The 24662-nt window shown below is 49.8% G+C and overlaps 8 protein-coding genes; 3 read left to right on the top strand and 5 right to left on the bottom strand.

Moving 5' to 3' along the window:
• Positions 1 to 1976: 1976 nt before the first annotated feature.
• FFUJ_08301 (related to HSD1 ER membrane protein) lies at positions 1977 to 4095 on the bottom strand (the record flags this gene model as incomplete). XM_023581014.1 has 2 exons in its annotated part: positions 1977 to 3784; positions 4092 to 4095. The coding sequence occupies 2 exons, from the start codon at positions 4093 to 4095 to the stop codon at positions 1977 to 1979; spliced, it is 1812 nt and encodes a 603-aa protein (XP_023433979.1).
• Positions 4096 to 4703: 608 nt separating this feature from the next.
• Positions 4704 to 6663, top strand: FFUJ_08302 (related to RNA helicase SPB4; the record flags this gene model as incomplete). XM_023581013.1 has 2 exons in its annotated part: positions 4704 to 4874; positions 4927 to 6663. The coding sequence occupies 2 exons, from the start codon at positions 4704 to 4706 to the stop codon at positions 6661 to 6663; spliced, it is 1908 nt and encodes a 635-aa protein (XP_023433687.1).
• Positions 6664 to 7801: 1138 nt separating this feature from the next.
• FFUJ_08303 (uncharacterized protein) lies at positions 7802 to 9199 on the top strand (the record flags this gene model as incomplete). Its single annotated transcript, XM_023581012.1, has 1 exon — positions 7802 to 9199. The coding sequence occupies one exon, from the start codon at positions 7802 to 7804 to the stop codon at positions 9197 to 9199; it is 1398 nt and encodes a 465-aa protein (XP_023433686.1).
• A 1046-nt stretch (positions 9200 to 10245) lies between these two features.
• On the bottom strand, positions 10246 to 14025 carry FFUJ_08304 (probable nuclear export factor CRM1; the record flags this gene model as incomplete). XM_023581011.1 has 9 exons in its annotated part: positions 10246 to 10483; positions 10532 to 11100; positions 11152 to 11852; positions 11907 to 12675; positions 12729 to 13450; positions 13509 to 13580; positions 13700 to 13772; positions 13832 to 13861; positions 13960 to 14025. 9 exons carry the CDS (start codon positions 14023 to 14025, stop codon positions 10246 to 10248), a joined length of 3240 nt encoding a protein of 1079 aa, XP_023433685.1.
• A 1383-nt stretch (positions 14026 to 15408) lies between these two features.
• FFUJ_08305 (related to several transaminases) lies at positions 15409 to 16923 on the bottom strand (the record flags this gene model as incomplete). XM_023581010.1 has 3 exons in its annotated part: positions 15409 to 15489; positions 15545 to 16532; positions 16610 to 16923. 3 exons carry the CDS (start codon positions 16921 to 16923, stop codon positions 15409 to 15411), a joined length of 1383 nt encoding a protein of 460 aa, XP_023433684.1.
• A 755-nt stretch (positions 16924 to 17678) lies between these two features.
• FFUJ_08306 (uncharacterized protein) lies at positions 17679 to 18720 on the bottom strand (the record flags this gene model as incomplete). XM_023581009.1 has 2 exons in its annotated part: positions 17679 to 18159; positions 18218 to 18720. The coding sequence occupies 2 exons, from the start codon at positions 18718 to 18720 to the stop codon at positions 17679 to 17681; spliced, it is 984 nt and encodes a 327-aa protein (XP_023433683.1).
• A 915-nt stretch (positions 18721 to 19635) lies between these two features.
• On the top strand, positions 19636 to 22205 carry FFUJ_08307 (related to positive activator of transcription; the record flags this gene model as incomplete). XM_023581008.1 has 9 exons in its annotated part: positions 19636 to 19700; positions 19755 to 19877; positions 19931 to 20034; positions 20081 to 20275; positions 20339 to 20898; positions 20945 to 21218; positions 21264 to 21439; positions 21487 to 21670; positions 21724 to 22205. The coding sequence occupies 9 exons, from the start codon at positions 19636 to 19638 to the stop codon at positions 22203 to 22205; spliced, it is 2163 nt and encodes a 720-aa protein (XP_023433682.1).
• A 416-nt stretch (positions 22206 to 22621) lies between these two features.
• Positions 22622 to 24617, bottom strand: FFUJ_08308 (related to amino acid transport protein GAP1; the record flags this gene model as incomplete). XM_023581007.1 has 7 exons in its annotated part: positions 22622 to 22855; positions 22915 to 23156; positions 23204 to 23678; positions 23731 to 23942; positions 23994 to 24083; positions 24134 to 24377; positions 24429 to 24617. 7 exons carry the CDS (start codon positions 24615 to 24617, stop codon positions 22622 to 22624), a joined length of 1686 nt encoding a protein of 561 aa, XP_023433681.1.
• Positions 24618 to 24662: the final 45 nt, after the last annotated feature.

The raw sequence follows: 24662 nt of genomic DNA, 5'->3' as shown, positions 1-24662 counted from the left end.
GCGATGATCGTGTCTTGATACGTCTTGAATGACAAGTCCTACCACGAAATCCGAGGGCCTATCACCCAGGTGGCATGACTTGCGAGCCCTGCGTTGCGAGCTGTGCGTCAGATTTAGTTCAAGCTGCTGTGCTTCAGTCATTCAGTCTCCTGGAGATCATGGAGTCGACTGATCTGCCCGCCTCACATTGATCGATTTGAGGCCATGAAAGCGAGATGAACCAGTGGATGATGACTGAAGCCGAATACTGACGCGAGATTCGTCGAGATCGGAAAGAGATGAAAGATGACTGACTTGTTTCTCCACAAGAAGCCAGGCGCCTTTGTTTTGCAGTGCATTGCATTTGCATTGCATGACAAGGCGGGTGTCGTCCTCCAACAGCGCATCCGGTTGCCCACTCACAAAGCCCTCAGGACTTGACTCGGACCTTTGGTTCGTTCCGTGTCCTGAACTATTCGGCGAAAGGCGAACAAGTTGTGAAGGCACAATCCTGACTGCAACACGACTATCCAAGCGTACATATCTCGGAATGCTACAAATAGTACGTACTTATCATCTACACGCCTCCCCTGCCATGATACCCTCCATCACGCACGGACAACTCAGCGCCGTTGCGTGCGGCAAGGCGTGGCCCAGGCACACGGAGGGGAGGATGCAACTTCGTGCAGGGGGGTTCGATGATGGGGCACCGTCTAATAGGACGACAAGCTTAAACAGAGATGCAAAGTAGATGGATTTTTTTTTCTTTTCTGGAAGATGGTGTGGACGGTGTGCGCTGGACTCGAGGCTTTGCCGACGGAACGATTGATATCCAATTAGCCAATCTATCTCGCAACTACAACAGCCATTTACACATACCAAGCTATTTACCCAATGCAGAAGGAGTTCTGTCAGGAAATATCTCAGAATATCTCACTTTTGATTTGCTAACATGACGTAGGGAGCCTTTCGCTGTGTAAGCAGAAGTCGCCTCTGAGCTGGGCTACTCATCCCGCCATCACGGACACTGTCGTGTAAGTCCGCCTTCAACGACCGGACATAACCGAGAGACAAAAGCCTCCATGTCTATGTAAATTCCCCTAATCTGCCAAAAATGGAACGCTCAAACACATCTGTACAACTGATTTGATCCTGGTTGATTGACATCCGAAAGTCTCTGTTCAACACAATGAGCCTCCGAGGTCGTGTAACATTCTGCAGCCTGACTGATGATTACCACCAGAATTCCAGCTCAGACACCTCGTGGCACGGATGTATCATCCAAGCCGTTGAGCAGGAAGTGAGCAATACGAATGCTGTACGGCGTTCGTACAACAGACGTCAAAAGTGGCGCCACCAGCCAATTTCTTGCAAATGTGTCATGAAGAGAATGTGAAAAGGGAAAAGGAGGTGCGTTTCGTCTCGTTATCTAGATACCTTTGTGGTCTCATTCTGTCTACATAATCCCTAGGATATTACACCATATCATGCTGTCCCTTTCCATTTTCTATTCCAAATGTTCCACCGTAGTTCAGGAATAGATGTATATCATCCCGATGTAACACCGCATGGCACCTAAAAACAAGGTTCGCAGCCAGGCACCCAAACCGGAGGACCGGTATGTTGATTATGGGTAAGGGGGTTTCATGTGATTCCTCCTCTTCCGCACGCCGTTCCCATCTCGCAAGCCTAGCTGAATAAAGTACAAACCAAAAACAAAGCCCTCGATGCCGAGAACATATGTAAAAACTCAATCTCCAGCAGACCCATTTTCACAAGACAAATGCTTTGACAAAGAAGAAGGAGTAAGAGAAACAAAAAGACTGGGAAACGAGGGGAGAGTAGGGTATACACATCAACCCCCAATGCATGCACAATGTCAGACTAATGCATTGCATATATGCGATTGCTCAATGTCTCATATGCGCCGTGATCTGGTAGGAATAGCAGCCTTTTATGCTCATAAGATGCCGTTCCCATCCTGAAATGTGCATCGTCTAGGAGAAGATCTTGAGGAAGCCCCAAATACCAAGGCCACTGAGCACGGGAATCGTCAGGTTATCATCCCAACCGAAAATGTCGACTACTTCACTAGCAGAAGCGACAAAGCCGGACCAGATGCCCATGACGCCGAGGGCGAGGGCTCCAGAGATGGTTGTCTGCTCCTTGGAGACACCAACAGCCTCGCAGATGGTCTTGGGCAGTGAGAGGACGCCCTTGAAGAGAAAGTTCTCGTCGCCAGGGAATGGACCAACCGTAGGGACGAGCCAGCCGTAGAAGAAGTACGATGTGCCAACGCCAACGAGGAAGGCAGCAGTCGAACCAGCAAGAGACTTGCCCCTGCGAAGACGGGGGGTATATCGGCCCCAAAGACGTCCGAAGGTGCTGGCAGCAGTGTCGCACCAGCTGAGCAGGAGAACGCTCATGATACCAACATCCTTAGGGAAGCCATAGAGGACGATCCAGGCCCCGAGGAGGTAGAAAATGACACCATTCCAGCCAGAGTACTCGCTCTCGCGCATCAAAGCACCGAGGACCTTGACATAGAGGCGGTTGACGGACGCATATCGGTGCCGAAGCCAGTCAGTTGCGGCGATTGGGATGAGCGCTGACATGAGCCATGGTGTGACTGATGTAGTCTGAGTTCCCGTCACGTAGAGCCAGATAACAAAGAAACCGATCGACACGTGGAGCACCTTGCGGGGTACCTCGTGCTTGTGTACAAAGGTTCTCCAGTGCCGGTGGATGGGGATAAGGCCCAAGGGACTGGGACTTCGACTAAAGTCACGCCAGGACCATCCCACCGGCGTTGAAGGTTGCGGCGGCGCAAGGTGGCCATTTGATGTCGTGGACTTTCCGTTGCCGTTACTGCTGAGCGCTCCATTAGAAGTCGTCTGCTCTTCTGGAATGGTGTCCTTGGACATCTTGCCCGCCTTAGCAGCAGTGCTCGTGCGCCTTGTCAAGCGCGTCACGGCCTGTGTGTCGATCGGCGAGCGGCTGCGTGTTCGGGCGCGTCGAAACTCGGGGGGCTCGGGTAGATCCTCATCGGGCTCCTCCTCGAGGGGCTGCGGCGTGGGTGTCCGTCTCCGGGCAGCCGAGCGTGTAACGGGGCCTATGTAATCGGCGGCGTCGCGCTCGGATGGGGTGGGACTCGGCGAGATGACGCGGGGTGTCTCTGGGATTTTGGATCGGAATGACATGGTCAAGGAGAATGGTGGGAGAGCGGAACAGCGGACGGCGCCCACTACTATGCGGCTGAGAGCGTTGAAGCCGGAGGGCCAGAAGGTATTGGGTATTGTAGAGTGGAGATGTTTATCACGGCGCGATGAGCGCACCGTTGTGATGGGTTCTGACGGAGATGAAATTGTGAAGGTGTTGGGGGTGTCGTAGTGAGAGGATCCGTTAGTGGGAATATTATATTGCTTTTTCCCCAAATCTAAAAGATGTTGCTCGTGGTCGTCGTGGTCGTGGCTATGTCGTAGATAGATGTGGCGTAGACCTTGGCCGTTATGTTCAAGCCCAAGATTCTGCTGCTGGTGGTGATGGTGATGGTGATGATGTAGTTGCTGGTTCTGGCCGTAACCCTGACTCGGGCTCAGGCTCTGACTCGAATTCCGGTTCGGGGGACTCGGGCTACGTTTTGGCCGAGACTTGAGAGAGTGGTGAGAGTCGAGAGTGTTTATTGAATCCAGATTGATTAACAAGGGTGCAACGGAGGTTGGATCCCCCGCCGCATGATGGGTTCGGAGATATAAGGTATTGATGACCGTGGCCGTGACCGGGGCACGCACACATGTGGTACGGGCTACTAACCTACGGTACAGGTCTTAGATGTACAGGCTTGTGAGAGACTGGGCCGAGTGATGAATTTGCCAATGGGGGGTACTCGACGGGCGTGACTAGGCCGCTGAGACAATGAGAGAACAGAAGAAAATAGAGAGTCGCGTGACACTGGAAATGAAAAAAAGAGGATACTTGCTAAGGCCTAAACGAGGCTTTTCTCCAGGATCGTTGTGTCGCTGGTTCTTGATCAAGTTTGGCGTTGGTTGGCTTTCGCTGCAAGTTGGAGATTTTTCGTCTGGGGCACTTGGAACTCTCCAGATAGTACGTACCCATGTGTGGCGTTGATGTCAGTTCAACTGGATCCCGCACAAGACACCGCCTTTTTCCATGGATGTGTTTATTCTAGCATGTGATGATCTACGAGAGGGTCTGTGGGAGCAAAACACCTCGGTCTTGGAGATACGATCATGTAAAAATTGGTAAAAATATTCGTATTGCAGTAGAGTCTGATGGCTTGTGAAGGACCATATAAAATTAAAAAATAAGATTATTTGTTAATCCTGGCACTCACCAGTCTCAGTCTCCGGCTCTTCCGCAACTGGCCTGATTGCCTCTTGTGCAATATCTGCCTATCAAAATGGCATGTCAGCTGCCGCATTTCAGCCAAATTGAATCATCCAGCTCAGGGACCATCGACTCCCACGTCATTCAGATAGACAAGACATCATATCCAAGTGAGCACGTGCCGCGACAACAGAATGCTACTTCAGCCACATGTCGCACCAACTGCGCCACAGATGGCACGTGGTGATAAGATAAAAATTTCAAGAAATGTTTCGCGCAAAAGATGTCAAAGACGGCCCCTCTATGCGCCTTGGATCTGTAAAGACAGACCGTAATAATAATTCTTATATAATTAAAAGACTCGGTCTCGTTCTATAATGGCTTCAGAAAGGGTCAAAAAGAGAAGCCCAAGAGCTTGGGATGCCCTCAGCCCGCCTCTTGCAGAATGGATTCGCGATGCTGTCGCAACCATGGGCTTCAGCCAAATGACACCCGTCCAAGCTGCAACATTGCCGCATTTCCTCGGAAACAAAGATGTTGTTGTTGAGGTATGGTTCTATTGGTATTGTATGTGCGATTGGCCTTCTAACTTCTCTGTAGGCGGTCACTGGCAGTGGAAAAACCCTTGCCTTTCTCATCCCTCTTGTACAAAAACTTTTGCGACTTAGCGAACCCACGAAGAAGCATCATGTTGCTGCGATAATCGTCTCTCCTACGCGCGAGTTGGCTGCTCAGATTCATACTGTTCTCGTCAATCTGTTACAATTCCACGAAGCTTCGGCTGAAATACTCCCACACCTCAAAGGTGACGAAAAACGACCCTCAACTACCGCACCCGCCATTGTCCCCCAGCTGCTCGTTGGAGGCACCACGACCACCGCGCAAGATCTGAGTTTCTTTCTTCGACATAGCCCAAATGTTCTTATCTCCTCGCCCGGCCGACTTGTCGAGCTCCTGTCTTCGCCTCACGTCCACTGCCCTCAATCCTCTTTTGAGGTTCTTGTTCTCGATGAGGCCGATCGACTTCTTGATCTTGGCTTTAAGCCTGATCTGCAGAAAATTCTATCACATCTTCCAAAACAAAGAAGGACGGGTCTTTTTAGCGCCAGTGTTAGTGAGGCTGTTGGAGAGATTATCCGAGTTGGTTTACGAAATCCCGTCAAGATCGAGGTCAAGGTCAAGATGAAGGATGGTGGAATCCTTGAAGACAGGAAAACACCTGCCAGTCTCCAGATGGCGTATATGGTCAAGCCTGCTAGCCAGAAACTGCCTGCTCTGGCAGAACTTCTTCGACAATTACCTATTAAACCCCAACGGAGTATTGTTTTCCTGTCAACATGCGCTGCCGTCGATTACTTCCAGCATGTTCTGCCGGCGATCTTACCAGAGGGCTTTGCGCTGGTACCTCTACACGGAAAGCACCCAGCCAAAGTACGAGAGAAGAACTTTAACCGCTTTCTCAACTCTGTTGCCCCTACAATACTACTTACAACCGATTTGGCAGCTCGTGGATTAGATATTCCTCAGGTTGACTTGGTGGTTCAGATTGATGCTCCTTCAGATCCCAAAGCGTTTATCCACCGTAGTGGAAGAGCTGGTCGTGCAGGCCGAAAGGGCTTGGCTGTGGTCATGTTACATCCTGGACGAGAGGAGGACTACGTGCAATTTTTGGAGATTCGCAAGACACCGATCTCCAAGCTTGAGAAGCCAACTGTTTTCACTTCAGAGGAGGATGCTGTGGCTGCTACAAAGAAGATGAGAGATCTGGTGTTGACGGACAGAGCACTCTTCGACAAGGCTCAGAAGGGATTTGTGAGTTGGGCTCGAAGCTATGGCGCTCATCAGGCAACATCTATCTTCCGCGCAGCCGATCTCGACTGGGCTGATCTTGGTAATGCGTGGGGACTTCTTCGCATGCCCAGGATGCCTGAGCTCAAGGGCTGGAAGGGCGATAAGATGTGTGGTCTCGAAATTGACTGGGACAATTACGCATACAAGGAGAAGACACGCGAGCAAGCACGAAAAGCAGCTCTCGAGGAGGAAAAGTCAGGCGAGAAGAAGGACAAGAGCGACGAGACAAAGCGAAAGCGAAAGAACAACGAGGCATGGAGCGCTAAGCACGAAAAGGAGGATGAGAGAGTAGAGCGCAGGGAGAAGCGACGTAAGCGCCGTGAGGCTGAGGCTACATCTAAGATGACGGACGAAGAGAAGGTTAAGCAGATGGAGCTAAACGAACTCATCGCCGAGGTCCGGAGGCAGAACCGTGAAAAGGCTGCTGCTGAAGCTGCGGCGGCTAAGCAGGACAAGGAGGATGAGTTTGCGGGCTTCGATGACTAAGGTAGTTAGTGAGACGAGATAGGAATATACCCCGTTATTTGGCTAAGACATGATTTGGGTTTTTTGGTGTACCTGAGGGTAAGGCAGAATGGGAGTGGTTTGTGTGAGGACGACGTGGACATTGCGTGGCTTGGCTGTGAGAGCATGGGTGATTTATAAGACGCTGGTGACTATACGCGTATAGATTTTGGAGGGTGAATACGAAAATTGAAGCTGAATCCGATGAACGCGTATTGTAATTCCATTGTAGGCGACTCTATGTGTTTCTCACGGAGCCTTTTAGCAATAAAGAGCAACAATAAATGAACTCTAGAGGCGCTCTTCTGTGATAGAGACCAAAATAATTCTTGTACATCTCTTTGGGGGACAAAATATGACGGCTTCGTTCCTGGTGTTGTGACAGTCTCAGCGGCAGTCCGGCATATGCTGTCTTGGCACCACCACCAAAAAGGCAAGATACCGATTGGAGGAGCGGAAATATGAGGTTAAAACATTTCTAAAACGGTTTAAGTCTATTCAAATCCTCAGTTACCTACGCAATAGTCCACGTAACGTGGCCCCCTTGTAACCCTTCTAGTATATTACCGTAAGGCTGATAGAGACAACAGGCTTCTATTTTGAGCTGGACAGAACTCTTGGTACCGAAAGCGAAAGCTGGTTAATTATCACCAGTTTTGGAGTTTAAACCACTAAAGATGTCGTTGATTGCTCTTGATAAATTGGTTATGTCTTGGCTCACAAGACGGGTCATGCTTAGCTACCTAGGTAGACCTTCTTTCACTTCCCTTAGACTGGCTGTCCACTTGCATGACTAAAAAGTTACTGACGGTTTCGGAATTATTCCAACGTCAACACTCCGCTTTGTCAACAACACGTCCATCGATGATCACCACTGAAGCCACAAGGAATAAACAAACTTCTCCAGTGGGACAATACGACGAGCAATACGATTAGAGTCTCCGAACTAAGCAGCCAACCAATCAGGACTCACGCTTCATTTAGAGCAAAAACACACCAGGACTAGCCAGGACAGACAAACAAACCATGACTTGTGCCTGCTGATCGAGAACAACTCTTTTCGCCCCCTGACCACTCCTACTCTCACCCTCACTCCCCCTACCTCATCTATCTACTTCCGATGCCTCCGAGGACCTCCGGCTCCGGCTCCGGTTCCGGTTCCCGCTCCGGTGCCGCTACTGCCAAGCTCCGCCGGGCACATCGCAAGTCCCGGAACGGCTGCTTGGAGTGTAAGAGACGGCATATCAAGTGCGATGAGAACCGTCCTGCCTGTAGTAACTGTGTCATCAGTGAGAGGACATGTTCGTTTCCTGCTCAGCCTACTCCCGTCGCTGCGCCAACTCCGCCAGAGCAGCTTGTGTCTTCTTTCAATGAACCTCTGAGTACCAGCCAGGTTGAGAGTCCTGCTGATAGCATCTCGAGTACTGCAGCCTCTCACCGGCCTTCTTCAATACCGCCTCCGTCATATCTTGCACCAAATTCTAACTCTGGCTTCTCATCGAATGTTGACGGCGGCGCGCACTCGACTTCTCTGCCGTCCTTCACAGAATCGTTCGCTGCTGCAGACTTGTCTGAGTCGCCTCTATCAACTTCACTGTCAGACGCTCTTCCCACACCAACCTTTACCAACAAGCACCTCATACTATTACATCACTTCCGCAAATCTCTACTATTCGATGTTGACAACGTCGACGTCATCATAGACCTCGCCCTGGACTGGTCATCGGAAGCTCCGTACGCTCTGGACCAGCTCCTTGCTATATCAGCAGATCACCTTGCCATGACTCTTGTCGAAACTTCAGCTGAAAGTGCAGCTTCTTGGAGACGCGTCGCCACCGAGTTGCAGACTCGGGCTCTTACCCACTTCAACAGAGACAGCCATGACACTGCCAATTACGAGTCTCGCTTCGTTCCGCGTTTCCTGTTCTCGTCCTTGCTGAGCCTACATATGCTTTACGACACGCTCACACAGTATCGAGCCACATTTCACGTCTTTATAGAAAGATTCTGTGACTCTGTCTGCCTTCATCGCGGCGTGAAATCGAGTTCATCGCCTGGCTACCAAACTCTTATCAGGTCCCCTCTTGCGCCATTCTTTCTAGGTGTCAAAAACGCAGCAGAGCTCGGCGACAAGGGCGATGAGTGTGCCCCTCTCATATCTCTCATCGAAAACTCTGATTTGAGTCCGTCAGCCGTGGAAGCCTGCAGTACAGCCGCACATACATTACAATGGGCTTTCGATATTCACAGAAATCTGCCCAAGAGTATAAACGTACAAGCTGCCACGGCATTTCCGGTTGTTTTGAGCGATAATTACGTAGAGCCTGTTCGAAAGCACCGCCCGGAGGCATTGCTCGTCTTGGCTTATTATGGTGTTCTCCTCCACCGATGTCGACATGTCTGGTTGTTTGGCGATTCAGGCGCGTTCCTGATACATTTGATTGCGGATCATCTTGGGAGCTACTGGAAGGATGCTTTGCGATGGCCACTTGAGGAGTTGGAAAGGGATCAAGGATGAGAAGGTTGGCAGAGGACAAGGCTTTGGTCCTGATGCGATAACGTTCAGAGAGAAGGCACTGAGAGGCTTTCACGGGAGCAATGCTATATGCAAGCAAGCTCGTTGAAGCACAGCATTCGATAAGGCAACAAAGATGCCGCCGATCTTAGGTCACAGACCTTCGCACCACCACCCAGAGAGTCCGATCAGTCACGCCAAGATATTCAAGGACGTGATCCTTTAGAAGTCTTTCGGGGGGCTATTAAATACCGGCCAAGGTCAGGCTAGCCTATTTCAAGCCTGACCTAGATTATCATAAATTTATATGGGTGGCTTTAGTGGCAGGAAAAGATACCATTTCGAGGGACAATGATCTAAAGTCTTTCAATAAACCAGTTAAATCACTTCGCAAACACTTCCATCTGTGACAGTCCCATCAACACAATAACTATCTTATTTCATTTCACGGACAAGAGCACACACTCAACTGATGAATGCCATCTCATCTTCTCTGCACGATTATCCATAGTGTAAGCTATAACGATATCTACATGAGCCCAGCCTGTTTTTCTTCCTGTGAAAACAATACAATACTCTGAATCTTTGCAAGTCAATTCTCTTTATTTTATTCATAAAAAGGCGGAATGGTAATATCTCGAGCGTTAACATCGTCAAATCAAAAGTCAAACAACCGACTGCAGCGAAAAACTTCGACCAGGGCTCCTTGATCTTTCTCACACACTCTCTCTTTGTTTTTTCGAAGTTCCTCCCTTGAGACTTCCAAGGGCAGAACGGATCCAGACAAGGGCTTTTTTGCTTTTTTTTTGCGCCGCCGGGCAAGGCGGATGGCCACTCTTCTATGGAAGGAATATGGTATCATAACAGGAAGGAAATTGGGCGTGGACGAGATGTTGAGACATACATGAGATGAGAGATAGGGGGTTGGGTTGCAACTTAAGTGCAAACTCTCAGAGACCGTAGAATTCCCAACCATCACCAGCCGCATCCGTCGATCCCGCTTCATCGGCGGCATGGGGCGCAAATTCAGTCCGAAGTTCTTCATTGAGTCATAGCTCCTCATCTTCCAGCTCAGAGGGCTTGAGAAGACCACCAACCTTCTGTCGTCGTTCCATATCAGCGGTCTTGGCGTCCTGCTCCTGTTGTTCCTTTTCGACAATGAAGAGCTCAGCGTTGTCGCCAGCAAACTCCTTGAGGGAGACGAGGAAATCACGGAGGTTGAGTCGGAATTTGTCGTACTGCGTGTTAAGCGTGAACAGGCCTTCGACAAAACTTGTGATTTGGTTCCTATATAAAGATTAGCTTAGTGACATGGAAGGCAGAGCTGATACGTACGCTTGCAGGTTGCGGAAGGCGTTTTGTAGGAGGTTAGCTACGAAGTTGGCGACAAACTCTCGGTTGTCAGTTCCAGCTGCAGCCTGATCGGGGCTGTAGATAGGACCCTGGATCTTAGGCTGAGATCCATCGGCGGGGTTGATATAGTAAAAGAGCTTCATCAACAACATGGATTGTGTCTTGAAGCCGGCCTTGTGATCGTTATCGGTCACAACAAAGAACACGTCCTGGAGGATGGTGATGAAGAATCGCTGGAAGAAAGCGTTGGCCGTCTGCACATCAGTCTTCTCAGCAATGTTGTTGATCAGCTCCAGAGCCATGTTAAGACCGGCCGCCTCGACATCTCGGTTGTCATGCTTGAAAGCCCATGAGCATGAGTCGATAACAAACTTGAATTGGTTGTTGTCGAGCTTGAGCAGGGCAGGGAAGCAGTGCAAGTTGATGGCTCGGAGGAGGTTGAAGAACTCGACTCGGTGCTCGGGGAATTCAGAGAAGTCCTTGTTGATCATCTCCAGAGTGCACTCGAAAACATTCTGCATGATAGTAGGAACTTGGTCCTCCATCAAAGCCTGTTACTCGTTAGTATAAAATCCTGCAAATATACATAAGGGAATACTGACAGAAAGCTTGGTGATAATAGTAGAGCAAGCCTTGAGCACCTCGGCATCTCGGGCGCCAGGGACGTTGCGGTTGTAGTCGACAAGAACAGATTCGAGCAGAGGAGGAACCATCTGGGCACGGACGGCCTGAAGATCCTCTGCCTTATCGACGTACACCTCAATGAGCTTGAGGATCTCCTTCTTAATGGTTCGGAGACCTCGGACCTTGGGCATCTTGGTAGCGAGTTCGCCATCGCGAGCCACAGCCTCAGAGATCAGTGTACTTGTGGCGTTGTACATCTGAAGCATGTCATGGTAGATGCGGCCGATCTGGGGATAGAAATAGGACCCCACAGATGAGCAAGCAGACACATTTGTCTTCATGATGTTTCCAATAACCTTGATAGTCTCGGCATCCTGGAGGATAGTTGGGTTCACTGTTGCCTGCTTGATGATCTCATCCCAGGCTGCGTTGGGGATAGCCATCAGGTCAGCAAGGAGCCTCTCCTGCTGGTGCTTGTTGCCCTGGGCGGCAACCATGTAACCGCAGGCCTCGTAGAAGGTGTGTACTTGTTGAGGTGTCAAGTCGCATGTGATCTTGCCCATGTTTCGAACAATCTCCTCAATGAAAGGCTCCTGCTCACTGGGTTGCAGGGCTACAAAGTGACGTCGGCACTGGCGGGCGATCTTAATGAACGTATCACAAGCCATGTCCTGGACACCTAAACCAATGTTGATTAGCATTTTAACAGTCAGCTCAAGCTGTTTTCACATACCCTCGTGTGACTCGTGCATAAACTCGAACAGCTTGTTGACAACTGTCTTAAGGAACTTCCAATGAGCCTTGAGGAAGCGGGGGTACTGTCCGACGATGTACATAATATTACTGGCGACGACGGCCTTGTTGTCCTTGCCTCGCTTCATTTCAGTAAGACCGAGGAGGTCCTTAATGACAGTAACAAGGAACCTCTTCTCTGTCTCCTCGTTCATTGCCAAAGAGATCGAGCCGATGGCCCAGCAAAGAACGTTGCAGTTATGCCAGGACCACTCGCTTCCGTCGACTTGTCGAGCGAGCTTCTCGGTCATGATGTTTTCTGTGTCGACCACGTCCAAATGTGTCAGGTAGACCAGGCACTCTCGAATCGTCTTGTAAAGCTGTACTGTGTCACTCTCCTTGACGAATTCACGGACAATCTCACCCTCGTCGTTCTCAACAATCAAGACTTCCTCGGGACGGACCATCTTCTCGATCATAACGACTCGAAGGTTCGAGAGGACCTCGTTATATTTGTGCTTTCGAAGAGGGTAGTTGTTGAGCATCGTGGGGTTCGGGGCGCCGCTTCCAGACATTCCTGCGCCAACTGCCATGAGAGGGTTCAGGTCGGTCATGGGGAGCTGCTGCATCTCCTCGTAAAGCTCCTGGACGAGCTTGAGCCAATAGTCGAGGCAAATCTTGAAAATTTCTCGATCATCGATCTGTGATATCCTAATAAGATAGTAGTGACCATGAATGAGGAAATCGCGGTTGGGAAGTTTCTCGATAAGCTATCATAATTATGTTAGATTCGTCCGGATATCAAAAGCAGCATAAAACCTACATTCAAATGCATTCCGAAGAAATTGCAAAGGAAGAGAGCTAGGTTTTGTATGAACTCCTGATCCCTCGAGTTGCTGCTTGGATATGTGCTCTTAAGATCAAGAGAGACGGGAATGATGTTAGCAATGGTAGTCAAGGTCTCGGTGAACATCTTAACAAGCTGCTCGTCGTAAGAGTTGGGCTGGCCGGGGCCGCCAGTCTGAAGACCACCAATCTCAGTAAGGCACTGCATGGTGACGTTGCGGAACTCGGGTGTCGAGAGGAAACGGGTTCGCAGTGTCTCGATAAGCGGTGTCTCGAAGATGTATCCCAAGGGGATCCAGTTGCAGAATCGCAGAAGGGTCTCGAGGGTCGCCTTGATCAGACTAGGCTGTGTGGCCGTGTTGAGGACCTCTTGGCAAAGGTTGAAGATTTGCGAGAACTCGGCGCACATGGTCTGCTTGAGGTTGCGTGTCTTGGTCGATGTCATCTGCTCGGCTGAGTAGTCGAAAACTTCCTCCGAGAGCAAGCGAAGAATGATCATGTTGTTCTCGCAGATGGATAGATTGGAGTGGCAGGACGAGATGATTTCGTTGATAAAGGTAGGCCAGTTGTGAGGCCACTCCTGCTTGAGGACGGAAACGAGGACGAGGTTAAGCTTGTTGAGCAAGGTCTTTTGCTGGCGCAGCGACTCTTCGGTGCTCGAGCACTGGATAATGAATTGGACGATGAAGTTTCGGATTCCTACGAGTTACAGGTCGTCAGAGTTGGTTGCTAAGCTGTTATCGCGGTGAGGACGGACCTTGGCACTGCTCCCGAGGGAGAACCTTCCATCTTGTCAAGATCACATTGTCCAGAACCTGCAGACCCAAGTCTGTCAAAATTTGTCAGTCGAGTGGATTCACAAGTCAAGTACTCGCAAAGATCGAAGGGAGGAGAGCTGGCTTGGAGGCAGCACAGCATGGGAAGTGGCGCAAAGCCGAGGCTACACACATTTGGTTTGAGGGTACTGCGCATCCGAGAGGATCTTGTCGACCATGAGCCACGCATCGGGGTCTTCTTTGAACTGCAGCTCAAGTCAGTAAAAAGCTGTACACCAGCCGAGAGCTAGATGTCTGTACGAACCTGGTTGAGAGCAGCTTGGGCGGCTTTTTGCTAGACGGTTAACGAGGCCGAGTTAGCTATCATTCCTCACTCATGTCGACGCGCGGGGTCCACGGTTGGTAAAAACCGACGCCCAGAAGACTACCTACCTGCTCACCGCGCCCCTCGTAGAAGGAGCGGACGAGGACGTCCAGCTCTTCAATGGAGGCGGCCATTTCGTGTGGTTATTTCGGGTTCACGAGAGGATCGTTAGGAGGTGGGAAAAAGAGGTTGGCGGTTGGAGGTGGTGGTTGTGGTGGGCGAACGAGACGAGGCGAGGCGGGGGGAGAGAGAGAAGATCCAAGCAAATACCAGCCCCAGGCAGATATAGATCAGAGAAGCAGTGGCGCAGCTAGCTCTCTATAACAAGAGAAGAGAGGGCTAGAGACGGAAATGGGATATGGCGATGTGAATATTTGTCGGGGTTCGCGTGGGAAAAATGAAAAAGAGGAGAAATGCAAAGTTCGGCTTTGGTAAAAGCAAACTAAGGCAAGGCAAAGTGGACGACGTCGGTGAGGTGAGGTGAGGTGTGAAGAGATGGTCTGGACGGCTTGAAGTGGACGAGAGTGGAGTTGAAGGGGAGCAAAAGCACTGTGAATACAGTACCTTTAGTGGAGTACCGAGCACAGAAATGCCCCGCAGCGTAGCCTGCCTGCGTCACTGCGCTATAACTAAGGTCCTTAAGGTAAGTTCCAGTAACCACCAGCAACCAGGTCAAGCTCTGAGCTCCTGTCTCTCGATCTTAACAGACTGTATCCCTATATCCGTATGTCTCACACTGAGGGCGGTTTTGTCAGCAGCGGGGCTTGAAAATGGATGTCTGATGGAGGGTTGCCTGTCATGTCATGTCACTATCACATCAATGTATCTCTACTTTGATCCGTGACGGCGGTTGATGCTGTCACTGCGCATTTCTCATACCAAAAGCGAACCCAGCTAACGGATTGTCGGACCCATGACGCTGGGATCTTTGTAGCGGTACTTGAACTTACCGAAACTCCCCAGCCTCCCGGCGCATAATTAATCGATCGATCTCATGATTCGCTCTGGGTTTGACAACAGCGCGTGTTTGTCAATCTTGTACAAAAGCTGCGAGCTGAAATTACCGCATGCGGCTACCCGAATCACGATCGTAATCTGACATGGCTTGATGATAATGACCACGAACCAAACATATCCAGGACTGTCTCGTCAAGCATGTTCATATTTAAGCTGTCATGAAGTGTATGTAGCGTTGATGTTCTGCATAAACGAGAGAGATATCGCACCCTTCATGACAGCAGACAACATCACCAGGCATAAAATGATAGCTCGCAAAACTCAACGAACCATGGCTAAACACGTCGGTTATCAATGTATCATATTTTTTCAAGGCTCGCTCTATCGACAAAAGACAATACTGGCCAACCCTCTATAGTTGGCTCCATTTGTATCCAAATATCCATACATGGCCAGCCATAGTTTCATTATTAACTTTTTTTTTGCATAAACGGCCAGGAGCTGGCAATGTGCCGTCGTCTGGCCATCTTCAAGCGATGTTGATATTCGTCCATTCTCTTTTAAGCCTTGTAGCCAACCTCGAACAAGCTATCCTTAAGAGCGCTGAGAGCCTTCTCGATGTGGTTTCGGCTGGGGTCAAGCTATCAAAACTATGTTAGCAGGTTATCTGGGGTAAACAAATTCAGATACACTTACAGCACTGACTCCCATATGGCCGAATCGGATATACTTAGGAGCAATAGCCTTGTGAATACCACCAGCAAAGACGACACCCTTGGCGGCCAACTTGGGCAGAACATCAGCAGCGCCAATGCCATCGGGAAGGTAAATAGCAGTCATGGCGTGAGCTTGGTCCTCAGGCTTCGTAGCAACGACCTTCAGACCAAGGTCGGTAACAGCCTTCTTGACCTTGTTAGAAACCTCGATGTGGCCCTGGAATCGCTCGGATAGGGGCTTGGTGAAGATCTGAGTAAGGCCAGTGTGGAGGGCGTGGATGAGCTGAGGAGAAGGAGTAGCGAAGTAAGAGGGCTTCTTGGCCTCGTAGTTCTTCATGATGGGCGTCCAGTTTTTCAGGGAGGCGAAGTAAGCGGGAATAGGAGTCTTGCGGTTCTCAAGAGCGGCGGCGACAGCTCGGCCGCTGAAGAATGAGATGGAGAGACCAGCGGGAACACCAATGGCCTTCTGACTGGCAGTAACAACACCATCCAGACCCCACTCATCGAAAGCGATCTCCTCACAGGCAACACTGCAAACACCATCGACGATGACAAGAGTCTCGGGGGAGACACGGCGGACAGTAGCGGCAAGGTTCTTGAGCTCACTTAGGACACCAGTCGATGTGTCGACGTGAGTTACTGTGAGGATCTTGTACTTCTTCTCAGAAAGAGCCTTTTCAATCTCGGGGAGCTGAGGTCGGCCGCCAACTTCACCGTCGAGCTTGGTGACGTTGGCACCGTAGGCGTGCAGGCAGTCGGCGAAGCCATCGCCAAAGTATCCAGTGCTGAGAACGAGGGCGTTCTCACCGGCCTCGACAAGGTTGGCAGCAACAATATCCCATCCCAGGGTACCGGAACCGGAGATAACGTAGGGCTGGGCGGAGGGGTCGGTCGATTGGAACAGCTTGCGGGTCAGGGTAAGGGTCTCGCCGAAGGTATTGACGAAGCCGGGGCCGACGTGGCTTTCACTGTGTGACAAGTATTAGCAAACGAGATATTATCAGTCACATCACGCGGACGTGATCCAAGTCGCATTGTATCGTACCTGTAGTGGCCCATGGACTTGAGGACCTCATCATCGAACTCAATGGGTCCGGGGATGAGGAGAGTAGCGTGTTCAGGTTGAGAAGACATGGTGGTTGTGGTTGTTGAAAGACGACGAGCTTGAGAAGGAACTGAAGCTTGAGCAGGAGAAGCCGCGGTATAAGAAGAAGACGACAAGTGACCTGAGACGAGAGAGATCCTATCGGCCGACGCAGATGCAGTTCCAGCGGCCGAATACGTCTTGAAGCCCGCCGAAGAAGAAGAGGGGCTCTCGGCGGACAGCTCCGGAGCGCGGGGCACCTTTCTCCCCTCCATTGCAAGTGCCGATCTTAACAGGCTACGACTGGCTGATGCGCCTACCCCCACTGCCACGGACGACAACCGCTGAAGGGGCGCCAGGTTGACTGCCTGAGGCCTTCTGAAAGGTCGGGTGTGCTCTTTTTTTTGCGGTGCCGCAAGCAAATGTGCCTGCTGCAACGGAAGAAGGCCGAGAGGATAGGGAGCGTCGGTAGGCTTCCGATTCGGGGCACAGAAGCCGGGTTTTTCGGGTCTATGAAGCACCGAGATATAAACGTCACGCAACCAAGGGTTTTTTAAGCTGTAAAAAGGCGATTTGAGGTTGTTGATTCAGAGTTATACGAATTGCCTCAGGGGAAGACGAAGAAGAGGGAACTTCGCCTAGGGAAATGCGCTGAGTGTTCTGACTCTAGCCCCGGAATCCCCTGTCTTCCGTCCCCGTTTTTTGCTTCTTTCAGCACAGCGAACGGAGCTTTCTCACTGTCGTGTCCAGGTTAGCTCGGGTTATGTGAGGCCGCTACCGGAGTGAGAGGTTTGAATTGAGTGGACGATGATTCGGTCATCTCTCGGGATATTGAACCGATTACATCGAACCGATATTTTTGTATGGTAAGCGTTTCCGCTGATTCGGGACGTAGAATATCGAATGATGTTAATTATCATGATGGAGTTGCGAGCGCTCTACGGGAAGGGTCCCGATTCAAAGTAACAGAATAACAAACGGTTGACCGACCGAATATGATCAATACCCACGGTCATTTTTAACAAGACCCTCATGCAATACCCTTATAAAACTCAAATAACTTCTCTGCACCATCTTCCCATTGAACATCGTTCTGTAAATGATGCCCTGCTCCCTCAACGAATTGCAATCTTACACCATCTCGCTTGTCATTTCCAGCCTCACGATAAAATCTCGCTGTCTTCTCCGTCACGGGACCTGTCATGAGCTTATCTTGAGTACCTGCCATGACGAGCACCTTTTCGCCGCTCGCGCCGTCATTGCGAATATGACTCAATATGTTTGATGGCGACGTGAAGCTATACATCATGCTGAAAGGCCACAAGTAACTCTCATAGCGGTTCATATGGCGTTGGAACGGGATGACGGCTGAGAGAGGGAACTTGTCGCCAAAGAAGGCTCTTTGAGTGAGCTTTGGGTGTGAGAGAGGTGAGTTGGAGTGCCAGAGATGGAAAATTAGTCGTATTGTGAACCATGGGTCCATCTTCCACCAATTCATATATACGCCCATACTGTGATTGTGTTAGAATCCTGACATGAGCTTCGAGGTCGGTATTTATCTTGACTCACGATCCAAAGCCTGGGACTGCACCCAGCAAAGCAAGTGCTTTCACATTAGCCAATCCATCGCTAAGAGCACCTTGGCTCAAACCACCACCGCTTGAATGTCCAACAAGCATAACCTCACTCTCTTCCTTCGTCTGCACCCACTCTATAGCCGCAACGAGATCAGAAGTCAAGGCACTTCGAGGCGTTGCAAAAACCATGCGAAAATACGATGGATGCCATGATTCGCCGTGGCCGCGCAGTGAGACTGCATAGCATTGGACACCGCGTGCTGCTAGATATTGCATGTATTCTGTCCATACCCACGCGCAGCCCATGCCGCCGTGGCAGAAGACTATAGGAGGGCCATTGAACTTGTTGGCGATTGATGGGATGTTGGAGAGGACTTCGATTCGGCCTTGGGGTGTGTTTACCCAGTGACGCTCGAGGCCTTCGGGCACTGGAGATGGAGATCCCGAAGGTCGAGTGTAGTGAAGCCACTGGTAGCTGAGATGAAAACCGAACATTGGTGGTTGCTTATTAGGCCGTGTAAGTCGAGCTTGTTGGTGTTGTGTATGGAGGTGAGTATGATGGCTCAATGCACGGGTATCGCTCCCCTCTTATACAAGTTCAACCTACCGCTCAAGACTTCAATCGAGCTTAAAATAAGCACAAATAGCAAGGGCTCTTTCTTCCGTAAAGATCTTGTTTGTCGCACATGCAAAAGCTCAGCCTGCAAGCCACCAACTTAGCCCATAAGCTTCAGCCTTCAGCCGCTCGTTAGCCTGGTCCATCCACAAAGCAGCTCGTCGGAAGAATCAGGAATGAACCTGAGAATGCCTAGTAACTTCGTGTCTTGTGGTCTAAAATAATTATTTCTTGCTGAGTGGTGTCTTAGGTGAGGCCAAAGGGAGTAACGAGTCCATCGTGGGTATCGTTATGGTTGAAGACAGTATGAGTCAATGTGCTTCTACCATGACAAACTTATGATAGGCTATTTTAAACATCAATTCGCAACACTGAGGTACCATATGCCTTTTGCAACGTTGTATCATTCGGCTTTCGTAACACTAGAGACCAGCTTCAATCCCTGCCCTGAATCACAGGTCGCCATGTCAATAGAATCGATCTGCTTCGTGACCATTTTTGTATTACAGGCAATAGTCGGACTTTGAATTAACATCAACGATTTACCTAACGCAATCAGGAACAGTAGACGATCAACTCCGCAAGACCAATCGTCTAGCAATACCCACACGTTCTAGAATACTTCCATTCCTACCTGTCGGCTCTGAGTTCCTATCAATCCCTACCCCGCTCTCTCTGCGGAAACCTACCCGTCAAGTATGGAGAGTCACAAGGATGCCATTGTTTTGTTCATACATCAATATCATTGCCATTAACCATTTCTGTGCCTCTTTTGTGTTTCAATCCCAAGGGTGATGTCATCGTCTACAAGAGCTAATGCTACCAGACCAAATAATGCAAGGAAGCGTGTTCCTAAAGCGTATGTTCTTATCTTGACGAAATGGGTTCAACAACTGACTTGGGAGATTATCAGCTGTGTAAGATGTCGAGATCAGAAGATTAGATGTTCTGGATCGCAGCCATGTCAGCAATGCGATAAGAGGGGGTCAGTGTGTCAATTCGATGATGAATCACGTAAAGTTGTCGTTTCGAGAGGGTACGTCGATGCCAAGAACTGTTGATGGAGTCATACTTACACACCTCTTCCAGGTATATCAACCGTCTCCAAGAGAGGTTGGCGGCCTTGGAGAGCAAGTCAGAAGAACACTCCCTCCTTGAAGCTACGACTGGCCGGTCGAGGAGCACCGATCTGAGTAAGTCTTTGTTGGTCTCCCATCGGCCTTCTACTAAGAGTACCAGGCGGTCGTATACCACTTTCCACCGAGAACAACGAGATCCCAGAACAAGCAATCAAGACTTCAGCGTCAATATCACCATACGGAACCGCTGAGGCACAAGATCAACCACAGCTCAATGGTGAAGGCAAAGCTCCCCTCACGAATCCTTTAGCCTTCCACACTTATGACTTTGTTCCAAGCGTCACAGGGCACATCCGTAAGTCCATACTCACTTGCCCAGAGAGTCGGTATCTCGAATTGAGTATTGACTTATCGTCAGTTTTCATGGGAACATCATCAAATTGGTCCTTCAACAAGCGAGTCTTGACCATGACACACGAACGTGTCAAGGGCCGTCCATTATCAATGCACAACTTGCACTTCGCCGGCACTGAGGGAAAGGTCTTTGATCTGAAATGGGACGGGGCTAGAAAGTTTACATCGCAGGATGTTCCCGACACATCTGCGCTGCCAACTAAAGACTTTGCTTTATATCTCATCAACTCGGTCAAGTTCCACTGCGGTTGGCTTTACAGCCTATTCGACGAGGACATCTTCATGGAACGCTTCCGTCTGTTCCATGAGAACCCTTCTGAATATGCGCATGCAGAACCTTTGTGGTTCGTTCACTACCTTCTTGTCCTGGCTTTTGGGAAGGCTTTCGTGGTTCAGTCAACCAAGTCAAGACGACCTCCTGGTGGTGACTTCTTCATACAAGCCATGAAGCTCATGCCCGACTTCAACTTCTTTGATTGTGATATAATAGAGGAGATGCAGGTTCTTTGCTGCGCTGCTCTATATCTTCAATCTGTGGATCACATACAACAGGCATATCGTCTGGTAAGCAATTGGCTCTTTACATATGGACAGTAACTAACGGCATCAGGTCTGCTCCGCACTTCGTCATGGTCTAGAACACGGTATACACACTGAGATGCAATCTGATTCTCTTGACGCAGCTTACGTACAGAGAAGCCGACACATGTTCTGGACACTCTATATCCTCGAACGCCAGCTGATTTCGCTTCTGGGACTTCCGTTGAGTATAGCCGACGAGACGATAAGCGCACGCTTCCCCGACTTTCCAGGCCAGCCGCAAAAGTTAGAGGCACTGAATATACATGTTGACTTCTGCAGGGTTCTTGCAAAAATAAATCAGAGTGCGTATTCTTGTGCTACAGAGACATGGTTACTAACGATCGCAGCTGTTTATGGCCTTGAAGGAAAGCTCGACAGTCGATACCTCGGTGCTACTCAGTCCGTTCTCAAGAGTATCGCTACCGTGACAGAGCGATTGAACAAGTCCTTTGAGATTCAGGCAAGCGAGGGGATGGCTGGCATATCACGGATATCAGCACATCTCCATTTGATGCAACACCAAGTAAGCTCGTCCGTCTCCAACTGACTGCCAGCTTCTAATGGAACAAGTGCATCATTCTCACTACAAGGCCACTTCTATACACGTTCCTGCTTTCCAGGCTTGGTCACTTGGAGGTAGCTTTGATGCATTGGCTACAATCAGAGAGTGTGAAAGGGCTAGTCCAAATGTGCACCGAGTCTGCTCAGCAGATTTTGAGGATCCTCTCCAGTCTTTCTGAGCAAGGGCTCTTAGGTAAGTTCTCTGGCCCCAGCATTTATTTGGGCGTGTTACTGATGCTCATATAGAAATATTCCTGAAATTCGATCAGGACGCCGCTTTTACCGCTACAATTGCGCTGCTCATGGCCGCTGCGATTGACTCATCGCTACTACCAGACCACACTCCCTGGACGCAACGCGCCTACGGTCTCTTCGACGAGATGAACTCGAGAGGCAATCTCGTAGCTAACATGGTTGCAGCTGAACTGAAGCAGCTGGAAGACTTACTCAAAGGCTTCCTCGCCAGCAATGACTCGAGACCTGTGGTTGCGACACAGGGTCCAAACACGCCTCGACAGGGCTTTATGAATGACATAGACAGTGGCACAGGCTCTGTCACCGATTATGCCGAGCCGTTTAGTATCGAGCCGGATGATGACTTTGGATTAGGGCTAAACTATGAACTTAGTGCGGAACAGCTGTTGAACATTGCTAATTCGCTGGATATCGATAGCTTAACATGGCCGTGGCCGGAGGATCCTATGGCTGAAGATGTGGACGATGTATGAGTATCGAAAAGGGCAACTTTAATACAAACCGTATAATTGGGATTCATCGTTTGACTTCTTGCATCGCTGGGCAGCACGTTCAGTTCTCGTATATCCCTGAAGTGCAAAGTTGACATCGAAGATTATCTTTCCGTCATCTTCATTTCTGGTCAGTCACTGAACGAAATAAGCTTCTAAAATCGTGAGTCAAGTCACAGCTGTAGCTCTTTCGAACTACCCACAGTAGCTTTAATAGTGGAATGGTTTCCTTCTTTCATACATGAATCACGAGCACATCGCTGAAGACGGAGGTTATATGTAGGTGAGGCCAGTGCGAGAAAACTTTGATAGTATGCTGTGAATAGTTTCCGATGTCTATAGATTACGTCCGGACCCGAAAACCCCGACACCGTCATACAACTTTCAAGACGTGGCGGTTACCACAGTTGGACATAAGTGAGGAAGCGCCTCCACTTGGGCTTAGCATAGTACTCGTCGAGATGCTTGATCTCCTCGACGCTCAAGTGTCGTCGGCCGGTGAGACAGTCTGCGGTGGCAGGATCTCTCCAGGGAGTTCGGAAGATAACCTTGTATCCGGCAGTGAAACCAAAGATGACGAGAACACCAATCATGTATTGGAAGAAGTTGGAGGCAGAAAAGCCAGCGCCACCCTACGATTTATTCGTTAGATAAATCCTCGTATAGCTTGAGGATTGTTGAGGTAACTTACAACAGGCTTGATTCCGGAATAGATACAGCAGACCAACAACATGACGGAGATAAGCATCAACCATGCTGGCGCAATGGGCCAAGCACTGGATCTCCAGGCATAAGTCTCTGAGAAGAGTTTGTCGTTCTGGGCCTTCAGAGCACAGTGAAATCGGTAGTTAGTGAAGGAGATGATGATCCAGTTTGTGAAGAAGGAGGCGCTTGTAATGGAGATCAGCCAGTTCAAGACAGTAAGACCGCCAGCTGCAACAATGTTAGTCGTGATTCTTGGACTGCGAGGGGACACTCACCAGAAAGCTGAATGTATCCGAGAACAACAGCAACAACAGAGGTGATGATCAAAGCAAGTCTGGGACGTCCCTTATCATCGACATGTGCGAGGCGGGTAGAGATGAGACCCTGGTGGGCCATAGTTCGCAGGACTCGAGATGAGAGATAGACTGACTCAGCTGCGATGGCGAGGACACCGCAGATCATTCCAGCGTTCAGGAGCGACGAGATGCCGGGAATTCCAGAGTCTGTAACAGCAACGACAAAGGGTGAAGCAGCAACACCACCTCCACCGAGAAGGCGGGGGTCGTTGGAAGGAACGAGAATCGTGATGAAGACGACGCTGAGCATGTAGATGAAGTTGACTCGGAAGGGGACGAGCTTGGTGGCGTGAGCGAGGGAGAAGCGTGGGCTCTCAGCTTCACCGCCCATGATGCCGATGAAGACTTGGTCACCGACGGCCCAGGTAGCGAGGAGTGCACAGTTGGCGAATCCCTGCGAAGTTGTTAGTAGGAGAAAATTCAAAGGGGTGAATCTCAAAACTTACAGAGAAGCCGTTCAGGAATGCTGGTAGGTCAGTCCATGTCTCTCCGTGATGAACATAACCGTTGGGACCAGCTCCAAGAACCAAAGCCAAGGAGAGAGTAATGATAATCAAGAAGAGGAAAATCTTGATCAACGATGTTACATATTCAAACCAGGCGAATACGGTGTTCGGGAGGAGAAAGATGACGAGACAGGCGAACATGAAGATGCTGACTACAAGACTCGTTAGTTAGATTCAAATTGGGGCAGATATGTGAAACTTACGTGATGCAGCCAAAGGAAACGAGCCTCCAGACCAATATCCTACCAAGATGTGGAAGAAACCGGCCTCAGCAGAAACGATAGCAGTCCAACCTATCAACAGTCAGAACACATGGCTTAAAATCAAGTTCAGGGGTACCAACCAAGCCACTCGGCGAAACCTGCTCCAAAAGCCAGAGCGGGATCAACCCAACGATCAGCATAGTCGATATAGTTTCCTGAAACAGGGAACGCGATAGTCATTTCTGACAACGATTGTAGAACAGCCCAGACACAGGTGCACACCATGAAATATGCAATCACCATGTTTCCTGGACCGCCAGTCGCGAGGGCTTTTCCAGTAGCGATGAAGACGCCCGAGCCGATATTGGAACCTAGAGCAATGATCTTGAAAAGCTCATGTTAGTATTGTGAGGGAATTTGGTTTATTGGACTTACATGAACTTGTCGTGGTGTAAAGGATCGATGGAATTGCCCATGCTTGCCCTCTTGCATTTCAATAGCCTGGACTTCGTCAATGCTTCGTGAAGCTGCGAGGTCAAGACCATCGTCTTTCGTCATCGAGCCGCGGGACTTTTCCGTCGTCCCAGCTGGAATATTGACATCGTGAATACTTTCTCGACGCATGATGAAGGATATCCACAAAGGAATTCAAGTTTAGGTAAGCTGTTG

Source organism: Fusarium fujikuroi, chromosome FFUJ_chr07 (assembly GCF_900079805.1).
Source record: "Fusarium fujikuroi IMI 58289 draft genome, chromosome FFUJ_chr07".
Taxonomy (NCBI): Eukaryota; Fungi; Ascomycota; class Sordariomycetes; order Hypocreales; family Nectriaceae; genus Fusarium; species Fusarium fujikuroi.
The sequence above is the reverse complement of the archived record's forward strand: the minus strand, read 5'-3'. Positions and strand labels throughout refer to the sequence as shown.